Source organism: Oreochromis aureus, linkage group 15, assembly GCF_013358895.1.
Source record: "Oreochromis aureus strain Israel breed Guangdong linkage group 15, ZZ_aureus, whole genome shotgun sequence".
Classification (NCBI taxonomy): domain Eukaryota; kingdom Metazoa; phylum Chordata; class Actinopteri; order Cichliformes; family Cichlidae; genus Oreochromis; species Oreochromis aureus.
In genome coordinates this window covers 24,728,405-24,748,399 of record NC_052956.1, presented here as the reverse complement: position 1 = coordinate 24,748,399, position 19,995 = coordinate 24,728,405, and the positions used below count along the sequence as shown (strand labels likewise).

Sequence of the window (19,995 nt, the reverse complement as noted above, 5' to 3'; positions counted from 1 at the left end):
AGTTTGATGATCTGAAACATCTAAGCGTGATAAATGGCCTGTATTTATATAGCCCTTTACTAGTCCCTAAGGACCCCAAAGCGCTTTACACATCCAGTCATCCACCCATTCACACACTGGTGATGGCAAGCCTCGCACTGACAGAGGCAAGACTGCCGGACACTGGCGCCACCGGGCCCTCTGACCACCACCAGTAGGCAACGGGTGAAGTGTCTTGCCCAAGGACACAACGACCGAGACTGTCCAAGCCGGGGCTCTAACCGGCAACCTTCCGATTACAAGGCGAGCTCCCAACTCTTGAGCCACGATCGCCCACACTCGCAAATATATGCAAGTCCCCACAACCACACCACACCACACTACACAAACACACAAAAAAAATCTCTGTATTTCACTCTGGTCCATTTTGGTAGAAAGACCAAGTGACCAGCTTTCCACCAGCTAACAGCTAAACACTCAACACACACACTCAGTTTTTACCATATGTTTATTATGAAAAGGCAGCGCTGTCCAGCTTAGCAGTGCAATACCTGTCACTACCCAAATGTGCAAAATATTAATACCACTGTGCATCTGACACAGTAGGCAGGTATCTGGCTAATGGTGTGGTGTGGGGGAGTCTGATGGTTCCTCCGGATCTCACAGTTAGCAGAGCTTAGAAAACATCAAACACAAAAAACCTTGTTGGTGCTGATTTCATTTTGAGGCCAAAGTATACAGAAGACGAGAGTTATAACTACACACAAAAGATATTTTACACATTTTCTTCTGACCACAGCACTTTTTTTCATTCGAGGCTGCCAATGATTACTGGATTTGTTTCAACTCTTGGCTGCGTTTTTTACGCTTTTGTCCAAATTTGTTCCTAGATATTACCACACTGACATGGGGCTTCCCTGTTATAAAAAAAATATTAGTCATTAAGGTCAGGATTTTATGAAGAAAGTTTTCCGGTCCTGCATGATTACATCAGGGTGTTATTTTAATCGGTCGTGGTTTCACTGCCTTTGAAAACAGTTTTTAAAAGTTAGATGTTTCCACGGAAACTCCAGAGAAGCACGAGTGAAACCATAAAAACCAGGGAAGCTGTTTGGCCCTCAAGTCCAGCAGCTGAGTTGTACAGCTTGATGCGTCCTTCGACAGAGGGATAAACTTTTTTTCTTTGTGTGATGTATCTTGACACGACTGAAATGTCCAAATCCCCTGGAAGCAAAAGAAACAGGTGTGAAAAGAAGCACCTGAAAAAATTAAAGCAAGCGCAAGACTAACAAAACCCTCACCGCTGTTATGTTTGAGGAACCCGTCTTTAATCATCGAGAATCCATCGCCTCCTGTCACCATGTACGACGGCAGCACCACCTTGTAAACCATCTCATTCTCGACGGGTTCATAGACAGGAACCCGGCATTTGGTGCAAAGGATGCTGAGGCTTTTGACGCGATGCTGCGGCGGTTTGGAGAGGTCAAATTCTACACGAATTCCTGTTGGAGGAAACAGAGACACTATCAATCTGAATCAGATGTACTGTACGGGTAGCTGGAGAGTAAGAACAGAGAACGTTCTCTCCAGCTCCTTATACATGTGGAATATGTATAATGTGGAGAGAGAGTCTTGACACAACAGAGAACTCAGGTTCTCTCTGGTGCTGACTAATTCCTGGGATTGAAACCAACCGGATGATGATATTTCTAAGTTCTTGTCCAGTTTCTAGTACTTGGACGACATTTGAGGCACGCTGTGCTTTTCAACACAGGATTTAAGTAAGGAGGGCACAATCTATCAAATGTAGCTTATGTTCTGTACATCCAAAAGACAAGACTTTGCTTTAAGTTTTCTCAATGGGGCAAATGTTGATGGCACAATCTAAAAACTAAGTAATGACACCATCTACATGTACACTGAGTCCATCTTTCCAGGTCAAACTTTCACAGTTCTCCATCTGAATGAAGAGGAGAGTGTAACTTTAAACCAGAATATCATTGATGCAGTAGCTCATGTGGCTCAGGATCCTTCACAATTCACAAGTTTTTATAAAATAACAAATGTGGCCAGTTTGGGTGAAAAACCCATTTGGTGAACACTGTATGGAAGTTGATTAGATTCTGACCAATAATATAGTAGGGGGTGCCACTGTGAAATTTGGAGAGATAGCCGCCTCGAAATGGCTTAAGCTCATTGTTCCTTTGGCCGGATGAACTAAAAACTGTTCTCATAAGCTGAACACAAGCAGGTATTTTAAAAGGGAGAGCAAATCCAAAGCAGCAGGGATGGGTGGGCTGTAGAAAAGTTATCTATTGTAAATGGTAAATGGCCTGTATTTGTATAGCGCTTTACTTAGCCCTAAGGACCCCAAAGCGCTTTACACTACATTCAGTCATCCACCCATTCACACACACATTCACACACTGGTGATGGCAAGCTACATTGTAGCCACAGCTGCCCTGGGGCGCACTGACAGATGATAATAAAACAGATTGGTTTTATTATCCAAGATTTATTATCCAAAGCAAACCCAATGTTCCCACAAAGATTTCTTTATACTTCAGGGCTTCTCAAAAAGTTCAGGTTAAACAGATTTAGATGCTTTACTGAACTCTTCCCATCCGGTACCATCGTCATATTAAAAATTGAATTTGTCCAAAATGAGATGCAATCGATCAGACCCAGTTCTGGATGTAATGAGTAAAATGCATGCCAAATATAAGTTTAGCTCATCTACTCTTTGTGGAGGTGTACAGAAGTTGTACAGAGATACACAGGAAGATGGTGTTGAAGGGGGACAGTGGCCAAATTTAGAGAATGTATGGTTTTTATATTGACATTGGGTAACCTATTGAATCTTATATTGGACAACCTGAAATTATGAAGTGAAAGCGCTGGAGGGAAAATACATAAGTTTTTGTACCAACAAAATCACAATTGTGCACTTCGAAGCTGCACCAGAGTAAAAGTCAGAGGATCACATGGTTCCACTGGATATCAATTTAAGATTGAGTGCCAAAAAACTGTTGATAATTCTGTCTGAACCAAATAACCAGAGTAGATGTAAACGTGCAGATACCGGACACTTGAAGGAACTCTCCGGTGCTCTGGCCGTATCGTTCCACCGAGTGTTCGAAGGCTTTCCTCAGCGTGGAGCCCTTTAGCTCCACCAGGTCAAATGTTCCGCTAAAGGGTAAGACGGCTATCAGGTCCTCCATTGTGATTGAACCTATAGAAAATCAATCACAGAAAACAGTTTTATAAAATCCTCTTGACACAAATCAGAAACTGCTTTGAAGAAAAATCCCAAGTAGTCAATGACAGGTTGTCCTAACGTTCTGACTCTGCACATGAAATACAGCTCTATGTTTATTTGACTTCACCGTTCCTCGTGCGCTCGTCGATAGATGCCCGAACGCCTCCTCCATTCAAGATGCAGGCGCTGACGTGGTTCCACTGGATATCATTTGAAAAGCTGATGTAGTTGTCAAGCTGAGGAACAGAAACAGGAAGCAGATTTCCTCGGTCATACGTGGGTCTATTGCATGTTGCTACAACTTCTCTGCTTCTGACAGATGTATATGATAGCTGTTGTTATAGTGCTTTTATACTGTTTAGTTCATAGTTCTGGAACTTTGGAACAGATAGCACTGCCTACACTGCTAAACTGGAGTCACTCTGAAGTTTGATTCATGGAGATGATACTAACCGCTAACCCTCAGCTACAAGCCTCTGAGAGCCAGGAGGAGGAACATAATAGTACTCAAGTATTTCTATAAAGGCTCACCATGGCGTCACAGATGAGGTTTCCCAGGTTGCATTCCTTAAAGCGGCAATCGTGAGTCGACCCATTCAGGAAGACCAGAGTCTTTCCCACCACCTGAGCAGAGTAGTTGGCCAGATTCTTCTTCCATTCCTCCACATCAGCCAGCACCTCTGAATCTGTGCAAGACATTATTCCGTTTTAAAAACAGTCAAGCAGTTAACAGTTTTAAAAGCCTGCTTTACTGTTTTGACACCAAGCTCCTACTCTACACATCATTTACATAACCCACTCTGTCTGAGCGACTAAAATCCACTCCACTCCATCCAAGCTCCCTGCTTTTCTTTTACAATCTTCTGATATCAAAAATGATAAACAATCTGATAAAGATACGATGTCTGTTTGTAAAAAGCAGAGCACGACAGCAGCTAATTTTATTTGCAAGCATACACAAGGTCATAAAAATACTTCCAGACAGAATCCTCAGGCTAATAACAAGATCGGGACTTTGAGTGTGGATCCTCAGAGGTGGTTGTGGTTCAGGAGGCTGATCAATCCACCCACTAATTTGAAGGTTGGTGGTGGCCAAAAAGTATGTTTGGGCAAGATACTACTGCCTGTGTTCATCAGACCGTGAGTGTTGGACAGAAAGAACTTAGACACAGAAAAACATTCTGGTATGACTGGGTGAAGCTTCAACAGAAAAGTGCTACATAAGAACCAGCACATTTAATAAGTCCTTGCTCTCCCCATAATCCACAATTTTCAGCATAGCAAGTATAAAAGATGGACGTAGAGACTGGATCTAAACAATGAAGTCAGTATGTAAGTGCCTTTAACCTGGATTCTTTCTAATGATCAGCAGGGGACACCTCTGGTTGCAAAAGAGAAATATAATTGGAAAATGGTCCTTGCCTCCCTTATCTGTGACCTTAAAGACTTTTCTGATGAACTGATGGTATCAAATTGTAGTTTCAAACTGTACTGAATACAAAGGAAGGCTTATTTGATTTCTATGTAAATTATGGCCAACATTACACTAATGGAAGACGGCAGCGAAAGTGAGCGCACTCATCTTTTTTATGCCTTCTGTAGCACAGTAATAGACATGGCATGTTCTTTTAACATCAACGGCTGTGCAGCTCGGAAGGTGTCCCAGGGGCTTTTGTGCAATTCATAAAATTTAAAACCAGAACCATAGCACAAAAATGGCAAAATACATTCAGAGAATTTGAGCTCTGAATGTGACAGCCAACCAGATTTGTCCAATTTGCACCAAGTAGAAGATAAAAGATTCCACAAACTCTCTCAAAGAGCATTCAGATTTCGGCTGCTGAAGCAAAACATCCACAAAAGACACCAGAGATCCCTCATGTGCCCTGTCACCCTGTGACAACTGCAATCAGAAATCCTCCAACAGCACAAAGACGGCACGAAGAACCTGGTAAAAAACAGAAAACGAAGAACAAAGATGGCAGACTCTGCTTCATTACCCTGTTTGATGCTGCTGTTCAGGAGGATGGGGTTTCCAGTTGACTTCACTACATTCCCAGCATCATCAAAAGAGACCTTCAGATAACCCAGATATTTTCCAAAGGCATAGGCCTGCACAACAGGAACCTTTCGCCCGTCCTCTGAGTTCACCATGAAGGGATACGGACCGACTGGGACTTCAGTAGAAGGAGGAGTTCCTGAAAAACAGAGCAGAAAAAACAAAGGATGGAAAGTAAAAAATGATAAGTTTTCTGAATATAAACATCCTCAGCAGATCTTCAGCTCTTTGTGTCAAAGGGCACATTTGAAAAGATTCGCCCTCCATGGGAAGCTTCCAGGAAGGGAGCCTCAAAACTACAGCACAGAACGGGCCTTCTGAAGTCACGTGACCTGGGCAGATGGCTCAAAGAGCTTCTTGTAGTCTGATATCAACTCAGTTTGATCGGGTAGATTAAACTCCTTTGTGACATCACTCAGAGACAAAGATGTGAAATCTGCACTTATAAATATTCATTCGTTCATTCAAAGAAATTCCAAACAGTTCTCTTTTTTTACTCTCCTGTTTTTCAGTAACATCCTTTCACTGCTCTGAAGTCTAATCTGTGCATTCGTGACACTACCAGGGGAATGTTTTCCATCACGAAGAGGTTAAAGACTGAAAAAGAGCAACGCTCAGAATATGCACTAACCAACGCTGATTAATGATGCTTGCCTGTCTAAACACGAGTCCAATGGGCTGTGCAGGATTATCTGCACAACAGGAAGACACCGTCACCCTTCAAGGACTCTCTTCCTTCCTGAACCCCAAACAGTGATGAAGTGCTGCCCAAGCCTCTAAGTGAAGGCAGTTCCACACTGCAGACAAACAACTCTGTGCGGTTAGAAGTCCAAACCTCGTCTTGCCCACGCAACACTCCAGAGTTATTTATAAGAGGCTCACTCACACAGACAGCCTGTTTAGTCCAAAACGAGTCAGAAGGATGAAGACTCAAAGTTTCCTCTCATGAAGAAACAAAGACACGCCTCACAGAGACGGACTGCGGGAGAATGAAATGCATGAAGCAAGATGTAAATGATTTTGCTCATGAAAATGCATGAAAGAGCAAAGCCACAGCCGCAGATCTGAGCTGCTGGATGGATGAAAAATCAGGTCAACATTTTTACCTCCTGACCATTAACAGAGCAAAATCAGCTGAGGTATGAGTAGTATTTTACCCATCTAAGTAAAATCTGTTGTTTCGGATAAAATGCTAATCAGCATTGTAGGGCATAGAACACCGACAGACCACTGAAACAGACTACTTAAAAAAACAGAAACATTAAAAACAAGCAAAATAAACTTTATTTAAATGCATTAAATAACCTGCTGATCAGTTTTAAATCATTAAAAACTGCCTGCACCTTCAGTAATAGTGTGAGCCTCACAGTGTAGGTGACAGATGTGACAGCTGTATCCGCTTTCCTACCTGTATACAGGAACGTGTTGGTGTGTCCGCCGATGACGACGTCGACCCCACGGACCTTCTTGGCGATCTTCTTATCCACAGTGAAGCCAGAGTGACCGAGAGCGATGATCTTATTGATCCCCAGAGTCCGAAGTTTTTCCACCTGTACCTGTAGAGAGGTCACCTCGTCCAGGAACTGCAGGTGAGGTCCTGGGGATAAACATTGGCACCGGTCAGTTTGTCCATGTCAGTCTGCTTTTCTGCCAAATCCAAAAAACAGCACAGGCACTATTTTCATATTTATGTCTGTGATTTATCATAAGTAACAGTTATTTCTGCTGTGACCAACAAACTTCTGTGAAGAGGAAGAAGAATAGAGTATTTCTATGTCCTGTCCTTATTTCAGTGTTCATGCAGGCCTGAAGACCATTTGGTGGCCAACAGATAAGGATGTTTTTACAGCTGTTAGAGAGGTGGAAGAAAGCATGTCGACTTAGATAACAAAGCATATTCATCCCATTGTAAGGAACAATAAATGGTGTATGTTCCAAAACCTGGGACCAGCCATCGCAGCACATTCAGACCCGGAAGTCTTCAGGAGCCCCAAAACATCGCAAGCAGATCTGCAGCCTTCATGTCAAAGGGCACATCTGAACAAATCTGACCTCCACAGGAAGCTTCCTGGGGAAAAAAAGACTCAAGTACGACACAGAATGGGGCTTCTGAAGTCACGTGACCTGTGCAGATGGATGAAAGGTCTTCTTGTCTGGCCACAGCCCCAGCTGACATTTTTGAAACAAAACAGCTTTAAGAAGAACTTCACAGCAACCGTGAAGCATGGCAGTGGAAATGTTCTGCTGTGGGGTTTCTCCACTGCGCCAGGGTGCAGTCATTACCAGAACACACCTAAAATGCATCGTACTTTAGATGTTTTATTTGATGGTTGTTTCCAATCTTGTCCAGTGAAACACTTTGTAACCTTGATTTAAAAGGATCTTAATAAATAAGATGAATGGAGGATTATGGAAAGGCCCAAATCAGAGCTTGGGTTTTAATCCGCATGAAATGCTGTGGCGTTATTTTCAAATTAAAGGTTGATCCCACTTCCTGATACCAGTTACTTCCTTTCACTGGAAAACACTACATCCACTGATGTATTTGTTCATTAATAAACCATTAAACAGTTTCCATGGGGTTTTTTTCACATTACTGTAAATGTGTCAGAAGCTCAGAGGAGCCACTTACCAGGCTTGGAGAGAGCTGGTGTTTCCTGTGAGGTGTACCCCACCACGCCCACCATCTCTTTGCCAATGGTAAATATCTTATAAGGTAAATAAGTGATCCCAAACGTTGCGTTCAGAGTGTGGTCCGGTTTGATGTTAGCACTGAGAACGGGACACTTGATCTGTTCCAGGAACGGTTTCATGAGTCCTTCGACTCCGTTATCGAACTCGTGATTCCCAAAAACCTGAAAAAGAAAACAAAGAATGAAGAGCTCGGACTGATCAGCAGAAGTTGGTTGTTACTCCAAACACCCCACCAACCAAGCTCACGCTGTGTCCTTCAGTTTCTTCTGGTTTCAACCACTATAACTGCCTTCACATCAGCCACGGCCATGAAGCCGTCCACTCACCTCCGACTAAAATCGCGGAACCTTCTCAAACATTGCTTTCATATGAAAAACCTTCTCTTGCTTTTGAACCTGTTCTGGTTATATAGACAGAGTTTCTTCTGAAAACTTAATTATTTTATTGTTTCAGTGTTTGGGGCTAAAATAAAACTCCTGCTGCAGCTGGATAGTGTAGTGGTAAGACCACACACCTTTGGAGCGGAAGCCGCAAGTTTGATTCCCTCCCAGTATACAGTAAGGGTCCTGGCTAGGCCCCCCATGCCAAAAGACCAAACCATGGAATGCCGCGGCTACGTCTGCAGCCTGTCCGCAGCTCGGACACGACACATTTCACTGCATGTTGTACTCTGTATGATTGTGTACGTGGCCAATAAAGCTCCTTTCTTCTTTCTGTGTGCACTTCCTGCACTTCTTTAAACTCACCACAGGCCTCAAACCTTCATACAAAGAAAACTTTAACCTTGTTAAACTGCCCAGGTGACACTTCTGTTTCTGGTGATCAGAGTTGAGGAAACAACTCGGAGACCAAACAGCAGAGTTAGTGGAACAGTCCGCCACATTTAAGCCTGGAGGTGGCTCATCAGCTCACAAGCACTTATTTAGGAGTTTGCCATCATTTGCAGGATTGTACACCTTGAATTCAGCTGCTGATGTGACATTTTGTGCAGAAACGTCTAGTAAAACACTTTGAAGGTGAATGATGACAGGAAATGAGCTGATGGAGGGGGAGGAGTTTCCAGGCCAAACCAAAAACCTTTGACAGGGGCAAAGATGACCTTCAAATTCGGATGGTGGGAGTTAAAGTGGGTGTAGTGTTTCACCAAATTGTTTTGCCTTATGGTAACTTGCTTTGTTGTGTACTCACAGTGAAGTTTTTCATGTTTTCACATAAATTAATTAAATGTAATGTGTTTTTATTTTTCATTCATGAACTTTTATTCACCTGTGGAACATTTAGCTCTCTTGGCCGCTAGAAACAAATCCTTCTTCCTACTTTCACAATTTAAAAGACAAAATGTTTAGACTTGCTGAGCCAATAAAAACGCACTTTTGTTACCCGCCAAAAGTAAATCAAATGGAGACTCTAAACTTGGATCTCTGATTCTGTCTGAGAGTTAAAAAGCAAAGAGAGAAGAAGCTTATCTGTCAATGATTAATTAGAGGAATTAAAATCGAGTCCAGCCTTTAAACCTGAACCAATAAATCAAGCCTTTCACTGAGTGCAGTCCTGCGTGTGCCTCTCCCAATAAAAACCAGAACGATGATTGGACCCCACCATCTCTGCAGAGATGGAAATTGTGTTTGAGATGCTTATATTCCTGCTCTTCATCTTCACGCTAACATTTCCATAAAGCCCCTAAAGACATAGAAGCAATTAGGATTTTGCAGTAATGTATTTGGGTAATTATCAGATCACAGCGTCCGAATGCCCGGGAAGCTTCACGTTACAGAGCCGGGATCCTCCCTCAAGCCTCCAGCTCTTACACTAACTCAGGGACAGCAGCACCACGCACTCGGGCTGGTGCGCTGACCTGGTGCACATGTGTGTGTGCTCTCCAGATGTGAGTAAGCAGCTCTCTCTCTGCCTGTTTTGTGCTTTTTTCTTCAAACTTTGGATTTTATCAGCTCAGAAACATTTTCTAAACTTCCTGCTCAGCGGGGGGGATTTCAGTCCTCCTCTGCACTTCATCAGACCCCCCCCCAAATCCTTGTTTATCTGGCACCAGAAAGCAGGTGAAGGAGGTGGAAGGGGGGGTCACGTCTGTGTGGGACGGGTAATTACGATCACTACCACAGAGAGTAATCTGATTACTCAGCATTACTCAGTTAACCCAGCATCTACAGGACCTGAACAGCGGAGCTGGGCAGCACAGGAGGCGCTCCTACCGTGGCATCGTAGCGCAGCTTGTTCATGAAGTGTGCCGCCTCGGCCCCCTTGTAGAAGTTGAACCACACGGTACCCTGGAACTGGTCCCCGGCGTCCAGGAGCAGGACGTTGTTCTCGGTGCTGCGGATCCTGCTGACCTCCGTGGCTCTCCGGGCCACGCCGGCGAAGCACTGCCCGTTAACGCCGCATTTCCCGGAGTTAACGTCGGTCTCCTCCACACGAGCGTGTACGTCGTTGGTGTGGAGCAGCACCAGGTCCCAGACCGCCGACGAGGACGCGAAGAATCCCAGCAGGAGGAGGAGGAGGAGGGGGAGCAGGCGCACCGCTTCCATCGCTGTGCGCAAAAACAGTGCAGGAGGAGCCCGGAGCACGGCGGCTCCCTCTCCTCCTCCTCCTCCTCCTCCCCCCGCCCTCAGACCCGCTACCTGCTCCCTGTGAGGGGGCTCCGAGGGGGCTAACAGAGCATGAGAACCTGGAGGAAGTTTTTCATCTTTTTGGAGCTTCGCCTTCTTTGTAACTGTGGAGCAGGGCACATGCTCGCTCCCTGCTTTTTTCTAAACTTTCTGACGTTTCACATTCGCCTGATGTTTGCTCTGCAACACTCAGTGTGATGTTCAGTTCACGGACTTTGATAAACATAGAATAGAATAGAATGCCTTTATTGTCACTATACAGTTGTACAATGAGATACAGAGGTGCTGCATTCACTGTTTGAGAACCACCAGCATTTCAGACACAGTGCCCGGTTTTCTTAAAACGAACTGGGCACTCTCACATAACCGCTGTTCAGGATTAAACCTCCTTTGGTCAGTCCTTATTATCCAGTCCCCTGGATAATATTTTTCCTTAATTAATTCCTTAATTCCTTAATTAATAATATTATCCATTATTTTGACAATAAAGTGAAATTGTGGAGATTATTAGACCAGACACAGCTGCTGGACCCTCTGACTCGGTTTTAGTTACAAGCATTAAACGATTTAAACTCATGAACTTGTTGCAGTGATGACACATGTTTTCTCACGCCCCTCCCCGAGCCTGGGTCTGCACTGTAATCCCAAAAGTTATTTGCATTCAAATGGTTTAGCTATAATCACTGATGGTAATTAATTTTCTTTGTAAAACTAAAATCATATAACTGTGTCAGACAGAACTCATTGGTGGAAGCTTTTTGCACTTAACCTATATTGTTTTGCATGTGATGCACTAAAATGAATACATTTAACATGGTCCTTTCTATTTTAAGTTTATTCTAATAAATAGTTTAAGTTCAATTTTTTATAAGAGAATAAGTTTTAAACTCAACACTCAAATAATAAAAGTAAATTTGATGTTTACTGATTATGTTTAGTTGAAAGCACTTTCACTATTTTTAAGTTTTTGTTGCCCCTCCCATATTTTTCCCGGCACTGGAACCGAAGACACGTCTGGACTTGTTTGTCAGAAAAAATTAAGACAAGTCGTTTTTGGTGGTTTTGCCTGGGATTGGACATGTTTGTTTCAGTCTACAGTCGATAGGGAGTACTTTTCCTCAAACCTCCACGCAAACTGGTGAGTTAAATCTTTGTATTTCAACTTTAAGCAAAAATAGTTGCATGTTACATTACGCAAATGTGCACGCTAATTCAATCTACAGTGAACCCTCGTTTACCGCGGGGGTTACGTCCCAAAAACAACCCGCAATAAGTGAAATCCGCAAAGTAGTGAAAAGTATTTATTATAAATGTTTTAAGGCTGTAACCCTCACAGCCTTAACCCCTGCTCATGCGTAATGGTTCTAGCATCTTCCTCGTCCATCCAAACCGCGCGGTTCCATTGTATGATATGAGCACATCCAAACCGTGTTCAGGGTTAGCCCGGGTCCGGACTCCGGCCCCGGTCAGAGGAGGAGGACCAGAGCACGGCCGGGCACCTCCAGCCGTTCACACGGACAAATAAACCTGTCATTATTCTCTGCACAGCCGCGCTCTGACGCTCAGCCCCTCGCTGAGGCTCGAGGGGCTGAACACCGCTCCTCTGCACCTGTACGGCCTCTCGTAAAGTTTACTTTATTAACATGTGCGCCGCTGCAGCGCCATACAGAGCTGAGCAGCGTCTCGTCCTCGGCCCTCGCTGCTCCGTGCGGTACATCGTACTGAACTCTGCAAACGGGACTCGTGTTTCAGAAAAACTCGTGTTTTTTCCTTTCTCTGGACTTAACACTTTACTGAGGTTTGGATGTGACAAATAGCACTTCATTTGACAAACTGAAAGCATTCTGTGCCGTACAGGAGTCACGGTCCTCTCCACCAACAGGTTAACTCACAGTTTTTTCCCCCCCTCTGTAGAATGCTGCTGATGGTGACCTTGAAATCCCAATAGGAATCATCTTCAATGGTGAAAACGGAAGTCCAGAGCAAGAACTGAACCCCTCCCAGCTGGGGATCCTTCTAGAGGGCAATGTGGTAATGGATTCCATCTGCAGTCTTCCTTTGGCAATGTGTCTCCTGTTTGGACTGACTTATGCACTCCACTTGGAGTACCCAAAGTGCATGAAGAATACATTCCTGTTTATCCAGCAGATTATGCTGAATCTGGGACGAAACGATCCTCCTCCAAAACTCCAAAGGCTAAAAAATGAGCTTTCAATGTGTGCATAGATACATTGAATGTTCACTCTTCATTGAGCAGCTTTTTCTCAAGTTCAGGAAGTCATTATTGTGTTTGTAATTGTCTTTTTTGTTTTTAGTGGATGGCAAAACCAGGGCTTAAAGGAGTAGTTCACTGATTTTTACATACTGAGATATGTTCTTACCTTAGCTTTGAAGAGTTGATGCATACCTGTCTTGTCTTTGTGCGAGAGAAAGCCTCTCCCATATATTCCAACTACCTCCATTTTTTTTGCTCCTTTTAGAAGCTACCGAGCTCCTCCACGTTTTCCCTATTTATGTAAAATTACATGAAAAGTTACACTAAGTTTAGTTTCACTAAATTTAACGTATAGATTTTTAAGCCCATAAAAGGGCACTATATTACAAGCGCCGCAGCAGTAACCCTAGTGCACTCTGGAGCATAGACTGAGTTACTGGGGGGATGAAGAAGTGCTCCTACAGTGTTATTACACCTTGTAATATAGTACCCCTTCTTATCGGCTTAGAAAATCCACACGTTAAATTTAGTTAAACTAAACTTGGAGAGTGTCACTTTTCATGTAATTTTACATAAATAGGGAAAACGTGGGGGAGCTCGGTAGCTTCTAAAAGGAGCAAAAGTGGAGGTATTTGGAATATATGGGAGAGGCTTTGCTCCATTTGCATGACTGAGGGCACGCACAAAGACAAGACTGGTACACATCAACTCGTCAAAGCTAAGGTAAGAACATATCTTATTATGTAAAATCAGTGAACTATTCTTTAATTTCATTGTCTCGCTGGGGCCATTCCTTATTCCATAGTTTTTATTTTTCCAAGTTAAAATATTTGTGAAAATAAGTTTTACTGTTACAACTTGTTACCCAGAGTGTCGCACCAAAGTTCTTTACTTGTGATACACAGTTTTATCTGTTTAAAAGGATTGTTTTAAAGAAAATGTTTTATTGGAAGTCCAATTGTGCAAACAAAAACTTACTGTTCAAAAAAACTACCTCAGAGACCACAAATAAATTCTTGTCAAAAAGTGGCTAGGAACAACTGAAATATTGTGTTTGTTTCTGAAAGAAATGTCTTCTTAGAAGCGCCATGTGTAAAAATTGGAATACTGTTCAAAGGAAAACAAAAGTCTTGTTTTGTTATAAATAAAGTAAAAAAAAAAAAAAAAAAAACACTTTAGTGGTCTTTGGTTTTGAGTGTGTTTGCCTTGACATATTAAGTTTTAGTAATAATAATACATTTAACTAAAAGACGCTTTTAATTAAACACTACGCATAAAAGTGAGTTTTGTAATATTAGCACCACTTAAACAATTTAGTTTTTTCTGTTAGTATTAAGTTAACTGTACTTAAACAAATTATTTTTGAAATATTGAATACTTAAACACTTTAGGTAGCGATGACTCAATATAGTAAATTGTGACAATTTTACTTTTAAGTTTACTTGACTAAATCAGTTAATTTTTTGTTTTGGTTTGATTACTCAAATCATTTGAAGGGAATCGGTTTCCTCAAACGATTTAAGTGTATTGAACTTATCCGGGTTTACAGTGTGCCGGAAGAAACTTTTCTTCCTGTTAAAAGGGACTTTTCCCTTCCCACTGGCGCCAAAGTGCTTGCTCATAGAGTGTCATATCTAGTCAGAAGGACAAACAACCAAATGTGGAAGAGTTGATTCGTCCAGAATCAAACATCTGCGGTGGTCGGATGTGAGGTGATTGACGGTTATGGCCTCCTGAAATAAAGACGATGGATGATGTAGCACTTTTTCTTCCACCAAGGCTTTTGGAAAGGGAACAGCAGCCATGGCAGTGAAACAACAATCTAATAATCTCCACATTTATTCTCAAAATGATTTATATCATCGTTTCATCTGTCCAAAGGATTTTCTGAAGATCTGCGCAGCTCTTTAGATGCTTTTTTATGAACTTTGACCTTCCCATTCCTCAGTGTAACCAGCGGTTTGCACCTTGTTGTAAAGTCTGTGTATTTCATGAACGTATTTCTTGAATGTAGACCTGGACAGTGATACTCTGGCTCCTCATCACTTTCATGGGTTAAAAGTTATTTTTTAAGCACAGAAATAATTCTGTCATCATGCACGTTTTCAGGCCTTTTGTTGTTGCCGAGCTGCTCAGTGACATTCAGATTTTAAAATGTTTGCTTTCTCTCTGGTTTATTTTAAATTTTCAGCCTAATGATGGCCTCTATCAATGCACTAACTTTTCTTTGGAGCTTTTATTTTAGAGTTTCATGGAAAGATACTAAACTGTAATTCCTGAACAGAGATCACAGAGAAATGTGTCATTGTTCCAAAACTCATTGCCCTGACTGTATGGTGTCTGAAATGAATGAATGAATGAATGATTAATCCTTGCATTCAGAGCATTAGAGAGCTGCAAAAAGAAAAAAGAAAATGCAAAGAGAGGTGAGAAATTTCACTGTGGTGAGATTTTCCGGTTTACAGACCAAGTGTGGAAACCCTGGTGAACAGAAAAGTTCCTTCTTAAGCAAGAGTGTAATCGGTCCCACAGAGCTCAGTTTGATCTTGTAGCACATTCCTCCATTCATAAAAAACCCCGAGACTTCAAAAAGACACCAAGATTAGTTTTTATTCCACATCTGATTTCATCTTAAAACCCACCATCATATCAGAAACTTCATTTTTACAGCTCTCCCCGCAGCACCCCTACTGCGGGGAGAGCTGTAAAACATGCAATAGTCACACCCATTGCATGTTCCAATGGGTGTGTCCTGCAGAGCTGAAAGATGTGCCAAAAAACTGCAGTTCCTCTAACGTCCACTAGTGTCCTCTAACTTTACAGCAGAAATAAACCTGTTCAATAAAAGTGGCCATCACACCAAGTACATCCATCCATCTTTTGGATCAGCCAATCCGATTTGGAGAAAACCATCTAAAATCTTTACAGGTGTAAAAAGAATCTTCACTTTTATAAGGATCCATTAAAAAAATAAAAAATAAAAGTAAGCAGCTTTTTTTCCAACATCACACACACAGAACCATTTACAGCTCACTGCACAACACACATAACTAAACAGCAGGAATGTTTGACATCTTCACGATTCAGAATTTGTTGATATATAAATATAGTTTTCAAAGATTTTCATTGTGCTCTGTGATGACGAACAAACAGTCGAACCGGCATGGGGACGACAGAGTTGTGAGCGTGACCTTGGCCTCCTTTTGGATGTCAGCATCATTTTCAGGTGATCTGTGAAACAGGATGTGATGAGGCTGCAGGGATATCACTGCACATCCATCAGGCCCGTGACCCTCTCTGCTCTCTAACTTCATTCAGCATGCCTTACATGAGCAGCTCAGTCCTCTGCAGTGACACAACCTTTAAATTTACCCTCCTCTGCTGCTGTAAAACACTTTGACACATGCTGTACAAACACAGCTGTTTTACTGCCCCATACAGGCATGAACTCTCTGTGTACACAGCACGCACACATACACACCTGTGCAGAAACACACATGAAGCTCATCTATCCTCCAGCTCGCTTTACACTCGTTTATTATTTCTAATCGTGCACAAACACTGCAGCGACGCTCAGACTGGAATGAAATGTCCTCACAGCGTTCGCTGATGGATGACTGAACTGAGATGGGGCAGGAAATAAACAGCTGAAGGTGCCGCGGTGTCGACTTACTTTTTTTTTTTATTATGAAACCAAAGAAAAAGATAAAAAAACAACCTGCAGACTGTGCTCAGACATGTTTTGCTCAAAGTTTTAAAAAAATGAAAAGATTTTATTAAAAATGTGACTCAGAGTGGTTTCATGTGGTGTACACCGAGCCTTTTTGAGTTCACACCCGACATCAGGCCGGGAAATAATTGTCAGTTGACAATAAAATCTAATAATGGCCACCCCAACATTTGCATCAGTGGAACGCTCCACAAGCTCCTTCTGGTGTTTCAGGAAGTCTCTCCAGAAAAGATGTGAACTCGCAGGCGAATTTCTGCTCTGTGAACAGACCGACGCAAACGTCAGCTCTCGAAAATTTAATGTTAATCAGAATCCGCAACAGACACGTCTGTAAAATATGATGCTGAGCACAGAAAGAACAGAGAGGTCAGGAAGACGAGAGAAAAGAAAGAGAGAGCTGAAAACACAGCAATGGTGGCGTAAGAATGGAACAGGAATAAATCCTGGAGTTATTTTCATGAGTTCTGTCCTCTCCAAAGTGCATGAATCCCCCCTGTGGTGAGCCTTTAAAGCCTCGTGTAACCCCTTCTGCTCATAAACAGTCTGGTGGATCTTTGTGAGTGTGAGCATATTTGGAAAACCACCATCACCGACAGAAGAAACTTTGAGACATACAAACAGAGCTTTCCCTCACTGTGTCCACGGCTCTGCTGAAATGGACTCTTTGTAAGCCACAATCTGTTCAGTTAGAAGTTTGATATGTGCCGCTGTCCCTTTGAACACCAGCACAGTGTCTACACGTGAACCTGGGACAGTGGCTCAAAGTGAAAAATGTTCCTATATGAGGCTTGAAGCTCAGTCTTTGGGTTCAAGTGGCTCCTTGAAGCATAAACACAGCAAGATATGGACTTTTATTTGAATGGCCCCAATCACACTGAGGAAAGGGCCTCCACCTGCCGTGACTGGAGGCGAGAGGAATGAGACCAAAAGTTGTTCTGTCATCTTGAATCTGCTAAACTTCTCAAACCATCAATATGGGACAAACTCTGCGTCACAATCACGAGTGCACAGTCATCTCGTGGTTTCTCAAAAAGCAGAACAGAAACCTTACTAACGTCTCTGCTGGGGTCGGCTTTATGGTAAATTATGAAGTCTGTAAATGCGTTAGTCCTCCCCTGTGTCTGCAGAAGCGACCACACAGGAAATAAGTTTCAGTTCTGTGTTTGGCTTCAGCTGTTTAGCAGGTGAAGTCAAATTTAACCCAATAATTCACTCAACCTCAGACTTTAATTATAGTGCAGCTCTGACACAAAAACATCTCATTACGCTGAGCTGCTGCTTCTAACCTGAATAACAGATGACTTGAGCGCAGGAGGTTCGTTTATTTTGAGTTTTTTCAGACTTGACAGTCTCAGTATGTTGCACACTTACGCCCACAAATCAAATGGACCCAGTGAATCCTTACTGACGTTCACTATGATAAACGAATAAAAGATGCAGCGTTTTTATCGGGGTGATCTGATAACAGCGTGTTCAGTGGATAGGTCAGCCCTGAAGTTAATGTTGCTGTTTAATGCACAACTCAAGTCTTTCCAAGAGGAAAGAACTGCAGAAGACACAAATTACCACAAGTTTTGACTGCCTGGTTCTATTACAGGTTTCTTCCTGTTTATTAAAGTTCTTCCTTAAACTGTCACCAAGTGATGCTTTTAGCAGCAACACTGGTCAGGTTTACATAAAAAAAAAGAGCAAATATGTGAGAGAAAAATGGGCAAATCGGAAAAAAAAAAAGCAAATTTATGAGGGGAACAAACAATAATCCCTGCACAGCAACGTAAGTGAACAAGTTCTCTCTCAATGGGAGAACGTGACAAGAGAAATAATAAAAGACCTTCTGTTGTTGTTCTCTAACTTTTATTCAAAAATGTTACATGTGAATGTGCCACAGCTCAGTCATCATCTTTACCCGTGTGTCAGTCATGAAATCAGCCTGCAGTCACAGCATGAATCACAGCGTGACTCCTGACCCGAGCCAGTCACACCCACAGACGGCGCTCTCTCTCAGGCCTGGTATCTGCTCAGTGAGGGCCTTTTTTCAACCGTGAACTCGGCTTTTCACTCCACAATAGCAAAACAGTATACAGGCTTAATATTTAATGAGAGAAGCTCTGAGCCGCAGACTGATTAGCGGCGTTAGTGCTGTTGAATGTCGCTGGCTTCAGTTTCAAGCTGTTGGCTTTGGTTTTGGCTCCAAGCACTAAAACACCAAACCTGGAACTTAGTTTTCACTGAAAATGGTGAAAAAGCTTGGAAACATTGTGCTTGTTGGAGTCTCCTTACAGTAAAAACTCTGCTGCAGCAGAAGACTCATAAGCACAAGCTCTTAAAAATAACAAACTCTTACTACAGAGCAGGGCACTACTGCGCCTGCACACTTAGGTAAGAGGACTTCAATCACATTAATGAGGCACGTTTTAGTGAAAATGGACCATACTGCTCTTGGCTCTTGACGGAGGCGGTCGCACTTTTTCCCTCTCCCTCTCCCTTATCTTTCCTGCTTGGCTTCTCATGTCTTTTGTATAGTTTCGCTTATTCTCTAACCCTAAGAGAGTCTCCCAGACTTGTTCTCTAAAAACCTAAAGAAGAATTATGGATTTGATCAACTGGTCCCTTAACGAAACTGACACCCTCCTGGGCTGGGGAGAGCCCTATTGACGTTTGCTGCCGGATACTCGATGGTCAGTTGTGTCCTGTGTCTAGTGACACTCTCGATGGAGGACATTGAACGACATCTACCAATTCGGAACTACGGTAACAGAGTTCTGGCTGATTGGAGCTGGCTCGGACCTGGCTTATCGAAGAACAAGAAGCGGCTACAGCTGTTCAAAATCCCACAAGGCCTGCCAACATGATAGACAATGGGCAGGGCTGTGAGTACTCAGACTGTGTTTTTTTTGAAGAAGAACAACGGGAATTGAGAGACCTGGTGACCAGTGACGGACATTAGACCAACTGTAAAATTGGAAGCAGTTTGTTCGCACTAACCAAAGCAACCATCTTCATCTCACGCCGCCCCCGAGCTGGATGCTCAAGGCAAAAGCTGATGGGAATAACAAAATTCTCCCTTAGATAACAAAACTGTGTTGTGACTCTTCCCCCTCAATCAAGGCCACCCGCGTTGATCGAAGACTGTTGACTTTTGCTTAACCGGGTGGAGGGACACTTTCTCTTGGTTGAACGCAGAACACACACACACACACACACACACACACACACACACACACACACACACACACACACACACACACACACACACACACACACACACACACACACACACACACACACACACACACACACAAACATATGCATGTACACTGACACAGACCTACACTCACCCCCGCACCCCCTCCAAACGCCTTCGAAGCTTATTTCTTCTATGTTGTGAGATGTGATGATTCATGTGCTATGTGCTGAGCACATGATCTCCCTGTT

General features: G+C 42.8%; 1 protein-coding gene and 1 long non-coding RNA gene across 2 annotated transcripts; one reads left to right on the top strand and one right to left on the bottom strand.

Annotated features, from left to right (window-relative positions):
- Window positions 1-469: 469 nt before the first annotated feature.
- Window positions 470-10,686, bottom strand: nt5e (5'-nucleotidase, ecto (CD73)). The gene is made up of 9 exons (XM_031755989.2): window positions 10,202-10,686; window positions 7,930-8,152; window positions 6,706-6,894; window positions 5,239-5,436; window positions 3,770-3,924; window positions 3,366-3,474; window positions 3,062-3,211; window positions 1,281-1,481; window positions 470-1,203 (listed from the first exon to the last, which is right to left on the bottom strand). The coding sequence occupies exons 1-9, from the start codon at window positions 10,532-10,534 to the stop codon at window positions 1,028-1,030; spliced, it is 1,734 nt and encodes a 577-aa protein (XP_031611849.1). The 5' UTR covers window positions 10,535-10,686; the 3' UTR covers window positions 470-1,027.
- Window positions 10,687-11,596: 910 nt separating this feature from the next.
- LOC120433320 lies at window positions 11,597-12,894 on the top strand. The gene is made up of 2 exons (XR_005608492.1): window positions 11,597-11,753; window positions 12,530-12,894. It is a non-coding gene; the product is annotated as an uncharacterized LOC120433320 (long non-coding RNA).
- The last annotated feature ends 7,101 nt before the right edge of the window (window positions 12,895-19,995 follow it).